The sequence below is a fragment of the Amblyomma americanum genome, chromosome 5 (assembly GCF_052857255.1).
Source record: "Amblyomma americanum isolate KBUSLIRL-KWMA chromosome 5, ASM5285725v1, whole genome shotgun sequence".
Lineage (NCBI taxonomy): Eukaryota > Metazoa > Arthropoda > Arachnida > Ixodida > Ixodidae > Amblyomma > Amblyomma americanum.
This window is the reverse complement of record NC_135501.1, coordinates 112,110,053-112,125,046: the sequence shown is the minus strand read 5'-3', so window position 1 is coordinate 112,125,046 and position 14,994 is coordinate 112,110,053. Positions and strand designations below refer to the sequence as shown.

Below are 14,994 nucleotides of genomic sequence, written 5' to 3'. Positions count from 1 at the left end.
TGATGGCTATCGGTTTATTCTTTCAGACGTCAAGCAGCTACCACGGTCACGGCTGGTAAGCTGCTTAGCTCTGGCGGGCCAGGAAGCTCTGCCCTCGGGGGTGGGGCAGGCGAAGGTGCGCCGACCTTCGGGCGTGCAAAAAGTGACGAGGGAAAGGTGCGAAGATGCTCAAGTTCAAATTTTGACTACAGATATCCGAGCTTCTACAAAGCATATTTAAACAATTCTTGCTGGACAATATTTGTGAAGCAGCGTCTTTTAACATCACAGGCGTACTACAAATTTATTAAAGCCCCTTTAACTAATTATCAGTCTAGAGACAACAAAATCACAGGGGTCGTGTTTAGCTGCCAAGAGAAACCTGGAGAGAGGAGGAAGAGGAAAGGCAGGGATGTTAACCGGAAGAATAATCACTTTGCTACCCTAAAGGAGACGTCAGATTGGTGCACATGTCAAACATGCCGGGTGTTTCAGCAAACACTTTCAAAAATTCCTAAAGAGAGGAAGTTAAATCGAAAGAGAATTGGCTCAGGAACAAAATTTCAGCAGCCACGAACTTTAGTTACTATTATAATCGTTATAATTTGGGAGATAACTGAACTTATTAATCACCATTTAATTAACAGGCAACAAAAAAGTCAAGCTTTGCAGCGCATGGCGGTGCAAACGCAACATCCGCTGCTGATGCGTTGTAATGACTAGAGTTATGGAACCATGGCAAGCACTTTCTTTACGTTTATCGCTCTCAAAAATAATGACGCTAAGGTTGGCAATGGCTATACCCTTTTCCTTGCAACAAGCGCCGAAACAGAGGAATGAAAGAGAGGTCGCACTGCAGCTTGATGGAGCGGCGTGTAACAAAATCGACATGCTTTTGATCTGAGTGCGGTATAGATAGTTTAAAGAGAGCGGTTCGCTCTGTCCACGACAGGCGACGTTACTAGGATGGCTGCCATTCGTGGCCTTCAAAGATGTCGTTAACAGCATCGGTGCGCAGTGCAAACCGCTGCTGCACAACTTGTGAACGAATGTCAGGTGGCTCTCAGACCTGGTTGTGGTACTGACATGATGCGTTTTGTTGAATTAGCGTGTAGAGCTAATGTCCCTGTGGTCAGTAGCAGAAAAACAGACCTGCTCTGCTTATTACACATGAGGTTTAACAGCTGCACGTATCCAGGGGAGGGGATTGGGGGAGGGGGGGTAGGCCCCCTTTTTTGGTCTGAAGGAGGGCAGTGTCCACACACATAGCTACACTTTCCAACAATCACTGCACATCCACAGCGATAACGGCTATCGAACGGCATCAGCGTGCCAAGCCCAGCTGCGTTTCCAACGCTGATTGGCGCGTCTCTGGTATTTTTTCTTTAGAAGGCATCTCGCCATTACGACGCCAACGTGCATTTTCCTCGTTTGCGTCTACTTGGTCCTGCACACTGAAAATGCATGAAAGGCTCATTGTGCGATGAAGCCTCCTTACATGGCCACCGTCGCTGGCGTGCGAGACAGATGCTGCCACTCTGCCATGACACTTCCGACATTTGAAGCTGAATAAAGGTGAATTTAGTGAATGCACAGTACTTAAAAACATATCTTTGAGATATATACTAATGCCTACATGAGAATTATGAGTATGTTAATTGCAGATGTCGCAATCAAGTGAATAACAGATTTCCTCCGTTTCCAGTAAATTTCCTCGGTGCTTGGCGTGCCTCTCAAAAACCCCCCTCGCAATGTATGGCGCTAGCCCAGCAGACAGCACAGGTGGCGGACAGCACACAGTTTTCACATTTCCGCATGTAAGCAACCTAAGTGCACCTCATAATTTTTAGCTGCCTTTGCATGTAGAAATGCTGTTCCAAGATGTTGTGTACACAGGTATCCATAAAACAAATCATATTTAGCCCTGGACCATAGTGAGGTGCACTCCTCATAGAGCAAAAATATCTCTGGCCCTTGAAGTTTGAAATGAGAGCCTACTGCACACTGTGGCATTTGTACAAATGCATACACCTGTGTCAATATTTCCCAAGCAGCAGTGGAAAAAGCAGCATGGGGCGTAGAAGTTGATGCCGGACAAAAACAAGAGTTCCACATTCTATGTCTAGGCCTTCTTTAAAACTCCCTCTGAAATTTTTTCACCAGCTCTAGCAGACAGACACCAACGCAAAGCTTGTCCAGATGATCTACACTTACGGTGCTTGTGGATGTCACTTGGACTGAGCAGAGCCTCGCATGACTTTTATCAAATCATTTATTTGCACCTTTAATACCACACTGGTGAGACAGCTGCACAAATAAAACTACCCTGTATAATTTGATGACTCTGCAGCCACAATTGCCTCAACAATGGCAGTAGCGGTACAGCTTGAATATTGCATACAGATGTGAAATTCAAACAGTTGAGTGCACAGTGTTCACATAACACAAAATACACATTATACACAGAGTAATCTGAGCCTGATACAGTTTTGACTCATTTTATGACAAAGATGAATAAAAACAAGAAACATAAAAACAACTTCCGTTACAAAGAAGGTTCAGCACCATCAGCACTCAAAATTGCACCTTTGACATGGCACCTGAATTAATGATTCAGTAGCATGGTAGAAACACAACACTGTGCATTTGACATTGCAGTATTCAACAAGTTACGTGAGCTAAAAGCAGACACCGTCAGGGATCAGCATTTTAGGTAACTGAGAAATGTCCATGTCACAGAAACACCTGAATGGGCTTTGGGATGCAAGACCTGATAGTTGGAGGTGCTTGGTGCACAGATATGTGGCGGAAATGGCACACGCATACCTAAAAAGGCATGGGAGGCGAGGTTGATCACCAAGAAATTTGAAAACCACTGGAGTAGTTTAACCAAGTTGACACGGTGGCCAAAACAAGCTTGCAAACATACAGAGAAAGATGTAGGCTGATAAAGGTGGTGATGATGGTGATCATTTGATACATGTATATAAAAAATAAAAGACAAATGTTTGTGATCTTGGTTTTATAAAATATGTTCAGTATTTCTCCATTCAAAATGCGTTAAGGTCCGGCAACAAAGTTAAAAAAGTTTGAACAAGGTGCTCGGGAGAACACAAAGCTGTGGATCAAACCAAAATAGTGAGGAAAAACCTACTGGTGATTCTTTCTTTGACAGAAATCAGTTAAAACTTTCCTGGCAAGCTTGCATCAGGATCAGTAAAATAAACTTGGAAAACAATTGCTGGTGGGTGCTCGGGAGAACACAAAGCTGTGGATCAAACCAAAATAGTGAGGAAAAACCTACTGGTGATTCTTTCTTTGACAGAAATCAGTTAAAACTTTCCTGGCAAGCTTGCATCAGGATCAGTAAAATAAACTTGGAAAACAATTGCTGGTGCCACCTTCTACACAGCAATGTAGAGTAACGAAGCTTCTATCCAAAGCGAAACTACATTAACAGCCCAACACCCGAGTCACATGTAGTAGCTGTAAAGTGATTCCTTTCAGGTTTTCAGCCTTTGGTGAAAAAAAAGCACCTGAAATATCCCTGGTGGGTGTCATGCAACAGGGATGCATAAAAATAGAGAGCTATCAATAGCTATGATACTGGTGGATGACACCATTCAGCATTTACATAATAAAAAGTAATTGTACTGGGCAGACAGCTGTACAACAATACAGCAATCAGCAAACGGCATTGAAGGACTGTAGGAAACAAATGTGATCAGTTTTTTTGCAATGAAACATAATGCCAAGAATGTGAGCATTTTTGAGGTTGTCAAAATTGAGAATTTTTTTTTTACCGAAGTCAGCAATGTTACTGCAAAATCTGACTAACAAAATAAATGCACTCTCTTTAGCACTTCTTTCATCAGCGAAGCACCAGTGTAAAACAAACGCTCCCAGTCCTTTTCATCGTTACCTATGGAAAATAATGGGCAGTGACAGTCGTGCAGGAAAAAATAAAAAAATTTTGTTCAGTTTAGCTTCCCGATTTACTAGTAGCAAAATCAAAGCAAGCTATGAGCATTTAGGTTCTGTAGCACCACAAAATTCTAACCGGCGTGAGCGCCTTTGACGCTTGTAGCAGAGAAAAGCCGACAGGTGACTGCGTACGTTTTTCATTCTTCGTGCTGCAAAAGCGTCCTTGACGGTGTACATCTTGAACAGATCTGTAGGAGAAAATGAGATTCGCAGATCAGAACATGTTTCCACAGCATGTGCCCAGCAAGCAGAGCTATTAGCAACTGGTGAATGGCTGTGAAGACCTTGAAACCCTTTGGGACTCAAACCTCCGCTGATGCACATCTGTCCACCGCAAGCAGCTATACGACCCTGAAAGGAAGCTACCGCAGTTAATCACGTAATGAACTCACTCGCATGGTGAACTCACTCCCCACTTTTGTTCTCATTTTTGCGTAAAGAACACACTCCTGACAATCAGGGCGTTTTCAGCACGTTGGCTTTAGATCGCCGGGACTATCACAAGATTCTCAGATTCTTCCGTGATATAGCAAATGCCTTTTGAAGTGAATGATGCTAAATGCCGGCGCACATGAACCCGAGTGCCGCAGGGACGCAACTTGTGGACCGTAAGCTTTTGTTGATGGACGGACGGGCGTAAGAAATTTCACCTCATCTGCCATCTGACATGTGCCAGAACTTTTTTTTTCATGTGAACTCCATCCACATCCAGAATCACCACCTTCGTCCGTTGTCTGGATGGTCCTTAAAAGGGCTGTCAAGGGGGATCTAATAAAGTTGCGGCATGCCTGGGATATTGAAGCACGCCGCTTCACGAATAGTGCCTAGCAAGGATTTTTTAAATGCGCTTTGCAGAAGCTGAGTTATCTGTAGTTAAAATTTGAATTTCAGCTTCTTCGCGCCTTTCCCTCTCCTCTCATCACTTTTTGCACGCTGGAAGGTAGGCGCTCCTTCGCCGACCCCCCCCCGTGGGAGTGGAGCTTCCCGACCCGCCAGAGATAAGCGGCTTATTGGCCGTGGTCACGGTATCTGCCTGACGTCTGAAAGAATCTAACCAACGGCCACCTCTCACGCAAATGCGGGGGACGGAGGAAGGTGCGAGCATGAAAAAGTCACTGGGAAGGACTCGCTAACTTTGACGCGTGATTGTGGGTCGTCTTCTGCATGTAGAAGAGTATTATTTGGCTCTGGTTTTCATGGCAACACAGAGCAGTGATCAGGTGAGTTAATGTGCTTTCCTCGGAAGGCGTTTCAGAGCCCCTTTAAGGGAACATCTGTTATCTTGCCTTTGCATTTCATTCCTTTCTCATGCCCATTCCTTCCTTTTGATTTCAAATAGGATGTCATTAAGTCGAGTTTCTTCCCAGACTCACTGTGCTCTCTTCCTGCCTTATAACGTTACACGTATCATTTTCCTTTCCGTAGTTCACTGCCTTGTCCATAAGTCAGGCCCAACCCTTTTTGTTAGCCTCCACGTCTCTGCTCCATGGGCGAGTACCGGTAACATTCAGCTGTAACCTGCTCCCCTATTGAGGGACAGTAGTAAAATGTCATTCATGACCTCAGAGTACCTGCCAAATGCAATCAACCCCATTCATATTCTTCTAGTTATTTCTCTCTCATGGTCCAGATGTGCGGCCACCACCTGCCTTATACTCTTGTTTCATACATACAGTACAACACTATCCAAGCTAGCACTCTAGTTTGCACTGCCTCCATCCGCAATAAATGCCTTGCCTGCCGGCTTATTACATGATATATCATGAGCTTGAATAAATGTGCTGATATTGGTGATGACTAGTTTCGCTTTCTGGTGCCTTTGACCACTCAGCCACAAAACAAGAATGCAGCAACACGCCTCCCTTTATTTTTCATGCAGACTACTTCTGTACCTTTCACAGTGTTGCACCTGATGCATGAAATGAAGTGTAAGCAGATGTATTCCCTTACCACTTTCAATGCTTCATTCACTGCCTGTCATAAACAGCAATTCCCTTCCGAGACTGTTCAACACTACTTTAGTTTTCCTCGGGGAGGGTAGGAATAAATACGTTCCTTTATATTGTTTGCTGATGAAGAATTGCGACCATTGCATTGTAGCGGAAATTTCACTGTGATCGTAATAGCATGCAAATTGCAGATGGCCAGCACATAAAATATAACCACTTGTCCCCTTCCTGCAATTGCATGGCCATTTGCATGAAATGATATCACTAGCAAGGTCACATGAACCACAACCCCTTTGCTTATTTACGATTCGCTTATTCCACCCATAAGTTTCTCAATGTGATGGAAAAACAAAGCAGTGGATAACCATGGATGAATGAGAGGACCAGAGGGGACAAGCGATGGCCTTAGCAAAGCTTTGTTAGATGAAATTTATTGAGATATACTGAAAGGAGTATAGACACCCAATTTTGGTGGTGTGTTTTCTTCTCTAAAATGATGCAGAAGACATTACTATGCACGAATCACCATGTGGTATTCAGCTACGACCGCTAAATAATTTAGAATCCTATTTTTGCTCTCATGCTGTTTCGGTTTCAACTGTCAAACGATGGCTGTGACGTCAGCGAGTGGTTTTATGTCACGTGAGGCACGAAAAAACGCAAATATAATCGCTGCTTCATTGTTTTAATTCAGCACAGTGCTGAAGGCAGCCTTTCTCAAGAGCCAGAATGACAAGGAATGTGGAAGAAGTGATTATATTGCAGTTTATCTATGCCTCATGCGACGTAAAACCACTCTTTGACGTCACAGCCATCGTTCGGCTGTTGAAACCGAAACACAAGAAAGAAATTCGATTATAAATTATTTAGCAATCACAGGGGAATATCAGGTGGTAATCCATGTATAATAATTCCTTACGCGTGCGTCATTACAAAAAAAAAAACACGCACCCAAATGTTAGGTCTCTATACTCCTTTAAACGAATTGCAATTCTGGCAACATGAAATACAGTACAATTCACTTATAACGATGTTGAGAAAACCGAAAAATCCGATCATTATAACCAATTATTGTTATATCTAGACCGGCAAAAAAAAGCAAAAAGAACACACCCATATACCCCCCCATGCATGTAGGTATTACCCCATGCATGTAGCCACCAGTGCTCCTGTCAAGGGCACACAGTGTCTTGGCGCTGTATTCGGCGCAGGTGCACAGCTTAAAAAAGTAAATTCTCAACCATCTCGGACAGGAACTACGATTGTGTGGGAGCGGCCAAGCAAGTTCCTCCTTCCAGCTATTGTGATGATGGTAGCGCCACAGCACTTGGTTCCAAAGATGCAGGCAATGCTCCCTCACGGATTTTGCCACGCTGGTCCACTTGTGGAGTTTTCACATCATTCACTTCAAAATATTCTATTTTTTATCAATCTTTCAGATAAATTTTGGTGGTAAACACCATCCGGGCGGCAGAATCCTATCGTATCCATTATTTCGCCAATAGTTGTAGTGTTATATGTGGTTTCTTTTGGAAGAATTGATAAATCTATAGATTTTGATCATTATAAGTTGATTACACTGCAAATTAAAACACCTAATTTCATTCTGCTATCTCTAATAACTAAAATTTTAAGCCCAGTGTCTCTCCTTAACAGTAGCCAACACTAATACATGAGCGAAAAAACAAGATTTCCCCTTCAGCTTTTTATCTAGCTTGTAACCAGCACTATGCGAAGAAATCTGGTTGTGAACACTGACGCACTTTTGATGGCACCGAGTTTCTCCGGCGACAGCGGCAGCCGGTGTACTGCAGTGCCCCGGGCCACGGCTGCGTTTGAAACTTTGCCGGTCACGCTGCGCTTGACAAGTTCCTCCTCGGTCCAGAACATGCTGGCAGCTTGGGCGCAGAAGTTACTGTCCGTCGGGGCTTTAAAGAGCCTTTCCCAATCCATCCAGGAAATCCAGTGATCGCACCCTGCGTAAACCTGAAAAAAAAAAATAAAAGCCCCCACAAGCACCCCAGTACAAGTGCCATTGAACATCCCTTGCTGCAACCCCCGAACTCTGTCTAACTTCAGTTCTTCGTAAAAATCAACTCTATGGCTCTACCTGGCAATGACTATGCTTGTGCAACCACAAGGGCCAACTTTTTTGCCAGCACAATTGAATCTGAAAATTTTCCTGCCCAGAGGTTCAAACTCTTAACATAAAGACTGAAAAGGCTCCATGATCGCTGTTAGTCGCTGACATCACAAACAATGAAAGGAATAAAACCAGCAAAAGCAATGAACTAGCAGTGGCATGTCGTTCAGTTTTAAAGGGGAAAACTGCTCTTAAAAAAGTATTTTTATTAATGAAGTCACAAATATGAAATTGTAATTGCCAGTCTATTTGCATGCTGATTCCAAATTACCATAAAATACCAAGCAAGCACCCACATAAAATTAGAAAATTAATCATGAAATATTGTGCGACAGGCGTTTGTTAGGTCCAGGTGTGAGAATCCCGAAATGCCCATGGTCGAGCAGGCATCTGTACCATGTAAACACGCAAAACGCCTAAGGAATAATTCAAACAGTTTATTAGAATATGATTGACGTGTTGAACACCCTCCTTCGTTCCCTTTGCAATAAGCGTCGTGAAGATGCTGAACAGTGGGTGCTGGACGATTCTTTGCTATGTTTTTAACATCTTCTGCACATGGGGCTTGCTTGGTTTGTTACATAAATTCAAAATCTTAAAGGGACCGTGAAACGATTTTAGTGGGCACATTCTAGTGCAACAGATCTGTAGAGACGGTCTTTGCAAGTATTCTAGGCAAACTTGAAAGCTCTGCATGAATCCTATAATCTAGAAACATTTAAAGAACGTTGCTCACAAGAGCTCACAAGTGATTAGGGCGGACTGACCGCCCCGTCCCCCACCCTGATGACGTCAGTGGGCAGTCCAGGCGAGCCTTGAACTCGCCATTAACCCAGCATATCCAACTTTCGCCACCACCCTCATGTGCACAGAGAACGTAGAACTACAATTGTGCCAGCGAATGCTGATAAGCCTTGCCTGAGTTAAATGGGGAGAACGACACGCGGCCATATTCTGCAGGCGTTAGATGTGGCATGACTGAATTTCGGCTGACTCGCAGTGGCGTGACCATTTAGCAGTTAAATCATTAAATGTCAAGCGCAGCATTGTTGAAGAGCCAGTGTGCCTGCCTATTTTGTTTTGCTTTGATTTTGGACGATTTGAAAGCACGCTTAGTTCAAATATTTTGCACGGTCCGAAGGGCTTTGCATTAACAAGGTTTTGCAATAGGTTTAACAATTTTCAGCCTGTGCATATTGTGGAGCATTTCATCTGTTCGCGTGCTGCATTTATTTTGTATACTATGTTGATTACGGACCCGTTACTAGCCAGTGGCTATGGGTCCATCAATGTTTGTTTGTATTTCGCAAGATATGCAATATATAATGAATGAATGAATCATTTATCTGACAGCTATGTATTGCCAATAAATTGCAAATGCCTCTTCTGTCAGCACTCACACAACCCATAACATCGGCTGCGAAGCATTTTCACTGCATGGCCTACTACAGTAAAAGCTCGTTAATTCGAACTCGAAGGGGACCGGAAAACTATTCGAATTAAGTGAATTTAATTATAGAATGGGCGCTAGAATGAGCGGTTATAGCGCGCCGCTGCACGGACAGAACCCAAAGCAGTTGCATCTAGACTCGCTATTGCGAGCTATGTGCTACTATGCATTTGTGGCGGGCATATTCTGAGAATTAAATTCATCTGGTCCTAATGGCAAATGAAATAAATTGCTCGGCCAGTTATGCACAAGGAACAAGTACTGGAATGCATTTGCGTCAACAGCGAGCTTTAGTGCTGAAATATATGACGCTATTTATGTTCCAAAACATGTTTATTTACGGGGAAGGGTTGTCAAACTTATATTGTGTAGCATTTCAATCATTTATGTGACAGCTACGTACTGCCAATAAATTGCATATGCCTCTGCAGTCAGCACTCGCACACCACATAACATCAGCTGCGAAGCATTTTCACTCCATGACCTACTACAGTAAAAGCTTGTTAATGCTTCAGTGAGAAGAATGTTGCTATTGGTCTGCATGTGGACAGTTTACAGAAATGCCACAGAGAGACCACAAGGCCAAGCCACTGCTGCTGTTTTTCAAGACACTGGCACTAGCACCACAAGTGTTAGCCAAGCAAGCCTGTGTGTTCATGCCAGAGAAAAAAAACGCAAAGGCCCTGCATGCACTTCCAATGCTAAGAAAATATGCTCCGTTGTCCAAATGTAAACAAAAACTAACACAGGCGATAGTCGCTACTCATGCAAAGTGCACTAACCCACATTACAAGGCGTTAATAAAGTCCCAAGATCATTACCTTTCCGTCCTCTCTACGGGTGCCGGCCTTTATAGGATCTTCATCACCACGCATGTTGTACACACTTTCAGGTCGATCAGTGTTGAAACTTTCATCCAAATCGGGCTCAGCTGTGGAATAGAGCCAACATGCAGATTTACTAATCAGGCTTGCTTTGGATAACAACTCTCCTGCTATTTCAGCTGTAAAAAAAAAATTTTTCTCCCCCATAAATTAAGCACACCTCCGTTCTGATACTGGAAGCATTTGTACACAAACTGCCCTGCCAAGAGACATTTTGTTGTCGACGAGGTACGCGTTTTCTCTGATTTCCATGTGCTAAGCAAGGAACCCTAGTACATTGAAATTATCTAATGTATTGGGCAGCACACGAGATGGTCACCACAACCAAGAAACACGCTCTCTTTCACAAATACCCAACCTCTGTGGGTTGCATTATCTCGGTTGCGGTGAACTTTATAAACAATGAACACTAGGCATGTGCAAATATTCGATAATTTCGAATATTCGGTCGGACAGTAATATATTCGATGTCCGATTCGAACTGAATGTTTGGTATTCGAAATCTCGAAGTATTCGTCCCGAGCGACTAACGTTTCTATAACAACTGCTTCGTACTCTGGGATCGCAACACGGCACGCGCATAACCAAAGCCCAGACTGCGCATCGTGTGCCTGCGCTTCCGCGCGTATGCCATGCCGGAACCGGTCTGAGCATGCTTGCGGCAACAGATGTGAGCAGGCAGAAGCGTGGTGCCCAGATCTGCACTTGCCAGATGTCCGCGGCCGCGCTACCCACGATTCGCACACGTCGTAACCGCGCTCAGCGGCCGTGATCCGCTTCCGTGTGTCGCTAGTGCGCACATGCTGATTGGTCCTGATGGGGCAGGGGTGCAAACAGCTGGCCGGTGCCTGGCGCCTTGTGGCGTCCTCAGGGCAACATGTGCATGTGCAGTGGCTTCCAATGGAATCGGATCAAGGTCTGATCGGAGGGCGCGCAGCTCCCTTGACCGCTGCGGAGCGAGTTAGACTGCAGGTGCCGCAGCCACTCTTTCCCAAGTGAAATTCGCGCATGAAGCGCGACGATGCAAGTGCGAGAGGAAGCTAGCACGAGGCACGTTGTGACGGGTGCCCCTTTCCGATAGTTGAAACAGGGTGGCACTGGGCGCACAGTGCGTACGTACGCTTAGCAGGCATAAGCATTTGCACAGGCACCCAGTTTCCCCCATGCATTATCTCTTTTGGACCTATCCCATTGTTTCAAGTGCAAGGTTATGGCCACGCAGGTTTCCTGACAATACTGCTAAAAACTACTGCTCAATAATATTTCATACATGTTGCAATACCATCACAGTGAAATAAGTGTTTTACAACCAGACGTCATCTTTGCTCTGCGTTTTGACCGTAGTGGCCTGGATGGGGGGGATAGCACTGAGGTGAAACTTGGCTGCCCCTAATGGAGAACCCTGCGCACTCGCTCACTGGTGTTCATGGAGTCGTCGCTTAAAAGCAAAGCTGCGCAAGGACGCAATCACGGCCAGCACTCAGGGGTCTCATAATAGGTCTCGCAGCTCCCAAATGTGTCCGCTGCGCATGTAGGCCAACTCCCCAATTTTCGGTGACCTTTTTTGCTGGACTTCGGCACACTTCAGTGAGTGCAATGAAGTGCAGTGCATTGTTTCTTTTGGGTAATAGCCTTGTGTGTTCAAAAAAAGACATGATTTTTAAAATGCATATTGTGCCATTCAACTTATTTTATACGCTAGAAGTATTCGATATACTCGCTTAAAAATTATTCCAAGAAAACTACTACTCAACTCAAATTCGCTTTGAGCCAAAACACTGTTGGCATAAGCGTAATGAAAACTAAAGAACCAAAAAGAAAAGTTCAGAAAGTTTGCTGACTTAACGAAACATGCACGCTCTACAAATGTGTCAAATATGCTTGCATTTTGTCACAAAGACAAGAGGCTATAGGGCCTCCATTATTTGTGTCATTCTTCGTCTTTTTAGGGATGCCGGATCCAAAAACTAGCCACTAGAGCCAATAACTGCTCCTAAAAATAAGAGTAACATTTCATCAAAAAGCTGCAAAGGCAGCTCTCTTTCTGGCACACTAGTTTGTATCAAAAAGGCTGGCAAGTGCAACAAAAATGCCATTTCATGCACTCCTTATCTTGGTCACTCCACAAGCACAAACATTAATTGGCTTCATAAAACGGATACCAGTCAAAAGCAAATATGAGCTGAAACCTGTTTTTCTAGCACAAGTGTGAGAACCGCAGTGATTGTGCAAACATTTACACAGAGCAAAGACGGTCACCGGCTGCTGCCAGCGTGGGAAATGGCACAAGCTGACCTGTCCGACCCGGTGTCCTCGTGCAAAAGTGTGCACCACATCCTCATCAGTAAATCCTACCATGAGAGCCTCATAGCAGCCAATTCCGATTTCTGCCACACCAACCACGACAAGCCCATTTATTCCCAGAGCCATCTTCCCCCTTTTTCCATACACACACTAAAAGACCGGAATTACTTTCCGACTGCTCCTGTCGTCCACCGCAACTATGGAGACGTCAAGCACGTCATTGAACAATGCTAATGCCTGCCACTGGTAATGCCCAGACCCTTTAAAACCTCCACAGCATGGGTCTTTCACACACTCAAGTACGATAACTACAACACAGGCCACACTCTGTTTTCAATATAGAACACAGGTTAATGCGAAAGCGTTAGATACCTCAATCTCAAGGTCCTGTCTGCAAGAAGCGTCAGTCACCATGTGACATCACGAGCCAAAAAGTCACGTGGTGAAGATGATGTCACATCATTAATTAGCACTAACCTGCCAAAGTAATGTAATTAGGTAATGTGACAGGCTGAATAGTATAATTAGTACAAACTACGCACGTTCAATAATTAGTCTTGACATCACATGAATGTGGCATCATACCAAGTCTTGTGCCAATGATGTAATGTGACATCATACCAAGTGACATGACAATGGTGTAATGTGACGTCAGACCAGTTCACATAACAACAATGCAACGTGATGTCTTACCAAGTCACGTGACAACAATGTAATGTGACGTCACACCTAGTCATGTGGCACCGATGCAATGTGACATCATACCAAGTCCCCATTAAACCCCCCCCCATTCCCACCCCCTAATTCATGAAGGTGCAGATCAAGCCCAGCGATGGCATCACTGGCTGGCCTCAATGTGGTGGCAGCATTGCCGATTACATTCGCATAAAAATTTTGAGCAACCGCTCATCGTACAGTGTTCCGGGTTATAGCATTTCTCTTTGCATATTGATTCCATGTTTTAGTGAAGCTAAAGACTAGCTTGTGACAGAGGTTCAGACCGATGACATATGCACCTCCAGTAGACACGGTAGAGGTGTCCACCATGAGGTGTCCACCAAGATGTCCAGATGTGAGCTACTGCGCCCTTTCCTCAAAACAAATGCTTTCGCATTCCTCCTAAGCTGACTTAAGCGGGGAGCCTGATCTTGAAAACAAAATTTTATTAATGCCATAATTAGGAAATATTCAGGGAACATGTATTTTTGCGTGCTGATTCTAAATGTCATTTAATTTCAAGTAAAAAGATTTCTTGGGTACTCATGTAATTTTTATGCAAGTATTTTGCAAAGAGCATTGAAAGAAAGTTGCTTTGGGAAGCTCACTGAAATATATGCCATTGGGTTCTCTTGACACCAAGGAATGCAATAAGGGTAAAATTATCATCCTGGCTATCATACAACGAGTTATTGGGTATTGAAGCTGCCACTACAGAAAGTGAAATTTACACTTTTCTTTGCATTTCTGAAGTTACAACTTCAAAACCCGATAACTTAAGTTCTATGATAGGCTGAAAGAAAATTTCACCCCTATTGCACTCCTTGGTTCCAATGGCATACATATCAGCAAGTTTCCTGCAGCAAATTTTTTCAAAGATCTTCACAAATTGCATGAATAAAAATTACGTAAGTGTGCAAGGAATTGTTTTACGTGAAATCAAATGACATATTTAGAATCAGCTTAGAGAAATACATGTTCCCTGAAGATCTCATAACTGTGACTTGAATAATAATTTTTTTTTTTCCAAGACCAGGCTCCTCTCCTAAGTGGCCTCAAAATTTTTGCCCCAAGGAACCCGCGACAGCCCAAATTGGCACATTGGAGCAGTTTCGCGCAGACAAAATTGCACTTCAGAGCTTCTTCGAGCAAAACTAAATTTCATTTTCGACCAATTTGACGCAGATAAAATTTCATTTTGAAGCACTCAGTACAATAATTGCCAGGGTTTTATGTGTCTAAACAACTTTATGGTTACGAGGCATGCCGTAGTAAAAATTCTTTAATGCGAACTGACATCGCTCAATACACGTGCCTCTATAGAACTTCGCCTGTATAAAAATGTGACCGCATCGACTGGGATTGAACCAGTATCTTTCGTGTCAGCAGGTGAGCACTGTACAAGGTCGTCCACTCTTAAGACTGTCGCTCCGTGCTGCCTGCGACCCACGGGGTGCCTCGGACGGGCACCACAGAAACTATTGCGTATTAGCTGTGAGAGCCGCACGCGGGGCTTCGCGCGTCGTCTGCTACAGTGCGCTCTGTATAGTTGTGAAGCGGGCTTTAATTTTGCGCTGCGCCCGC

At 44.1% G+C, this 14,994-nt stretch overlaps 1 protein-coding gene across 2 annotated transcripts in view; it reads right to left on the bottom strand.

The window, feature by feature from the left end:
• Positions 1-2,233: 2,233 nt before the first annotated feature.
• Positions 2,234-14,994, bottom strand: part of LOC144132607 (uncharacterized) — a 55,386-nt gene continuing 42,625 nt past the window's right edge. For both annotated transcript variants that reach the window (XM_077665137.1, XM_077665138.1), the window contains 3 exons: positions 10,327-10,436; positions 7,676-7,898; positions 2,234-4,151 (listed from right to left, as the gene is read on the bottom strand). In XM_077665137.1, the coding sequence (XP_077521263.1) occupies positions 4,000-4,151; positions 7,676-7,898; positions 10,327-10,436 (485 nt within the window). In that variant the 3' untranslated portion in view covers positions 2,234-3,999. The remainder of the gene's footprint in view (positions 4,152-7,675; positions 7,899-10,326; positions 10,437-14,994) is intronic.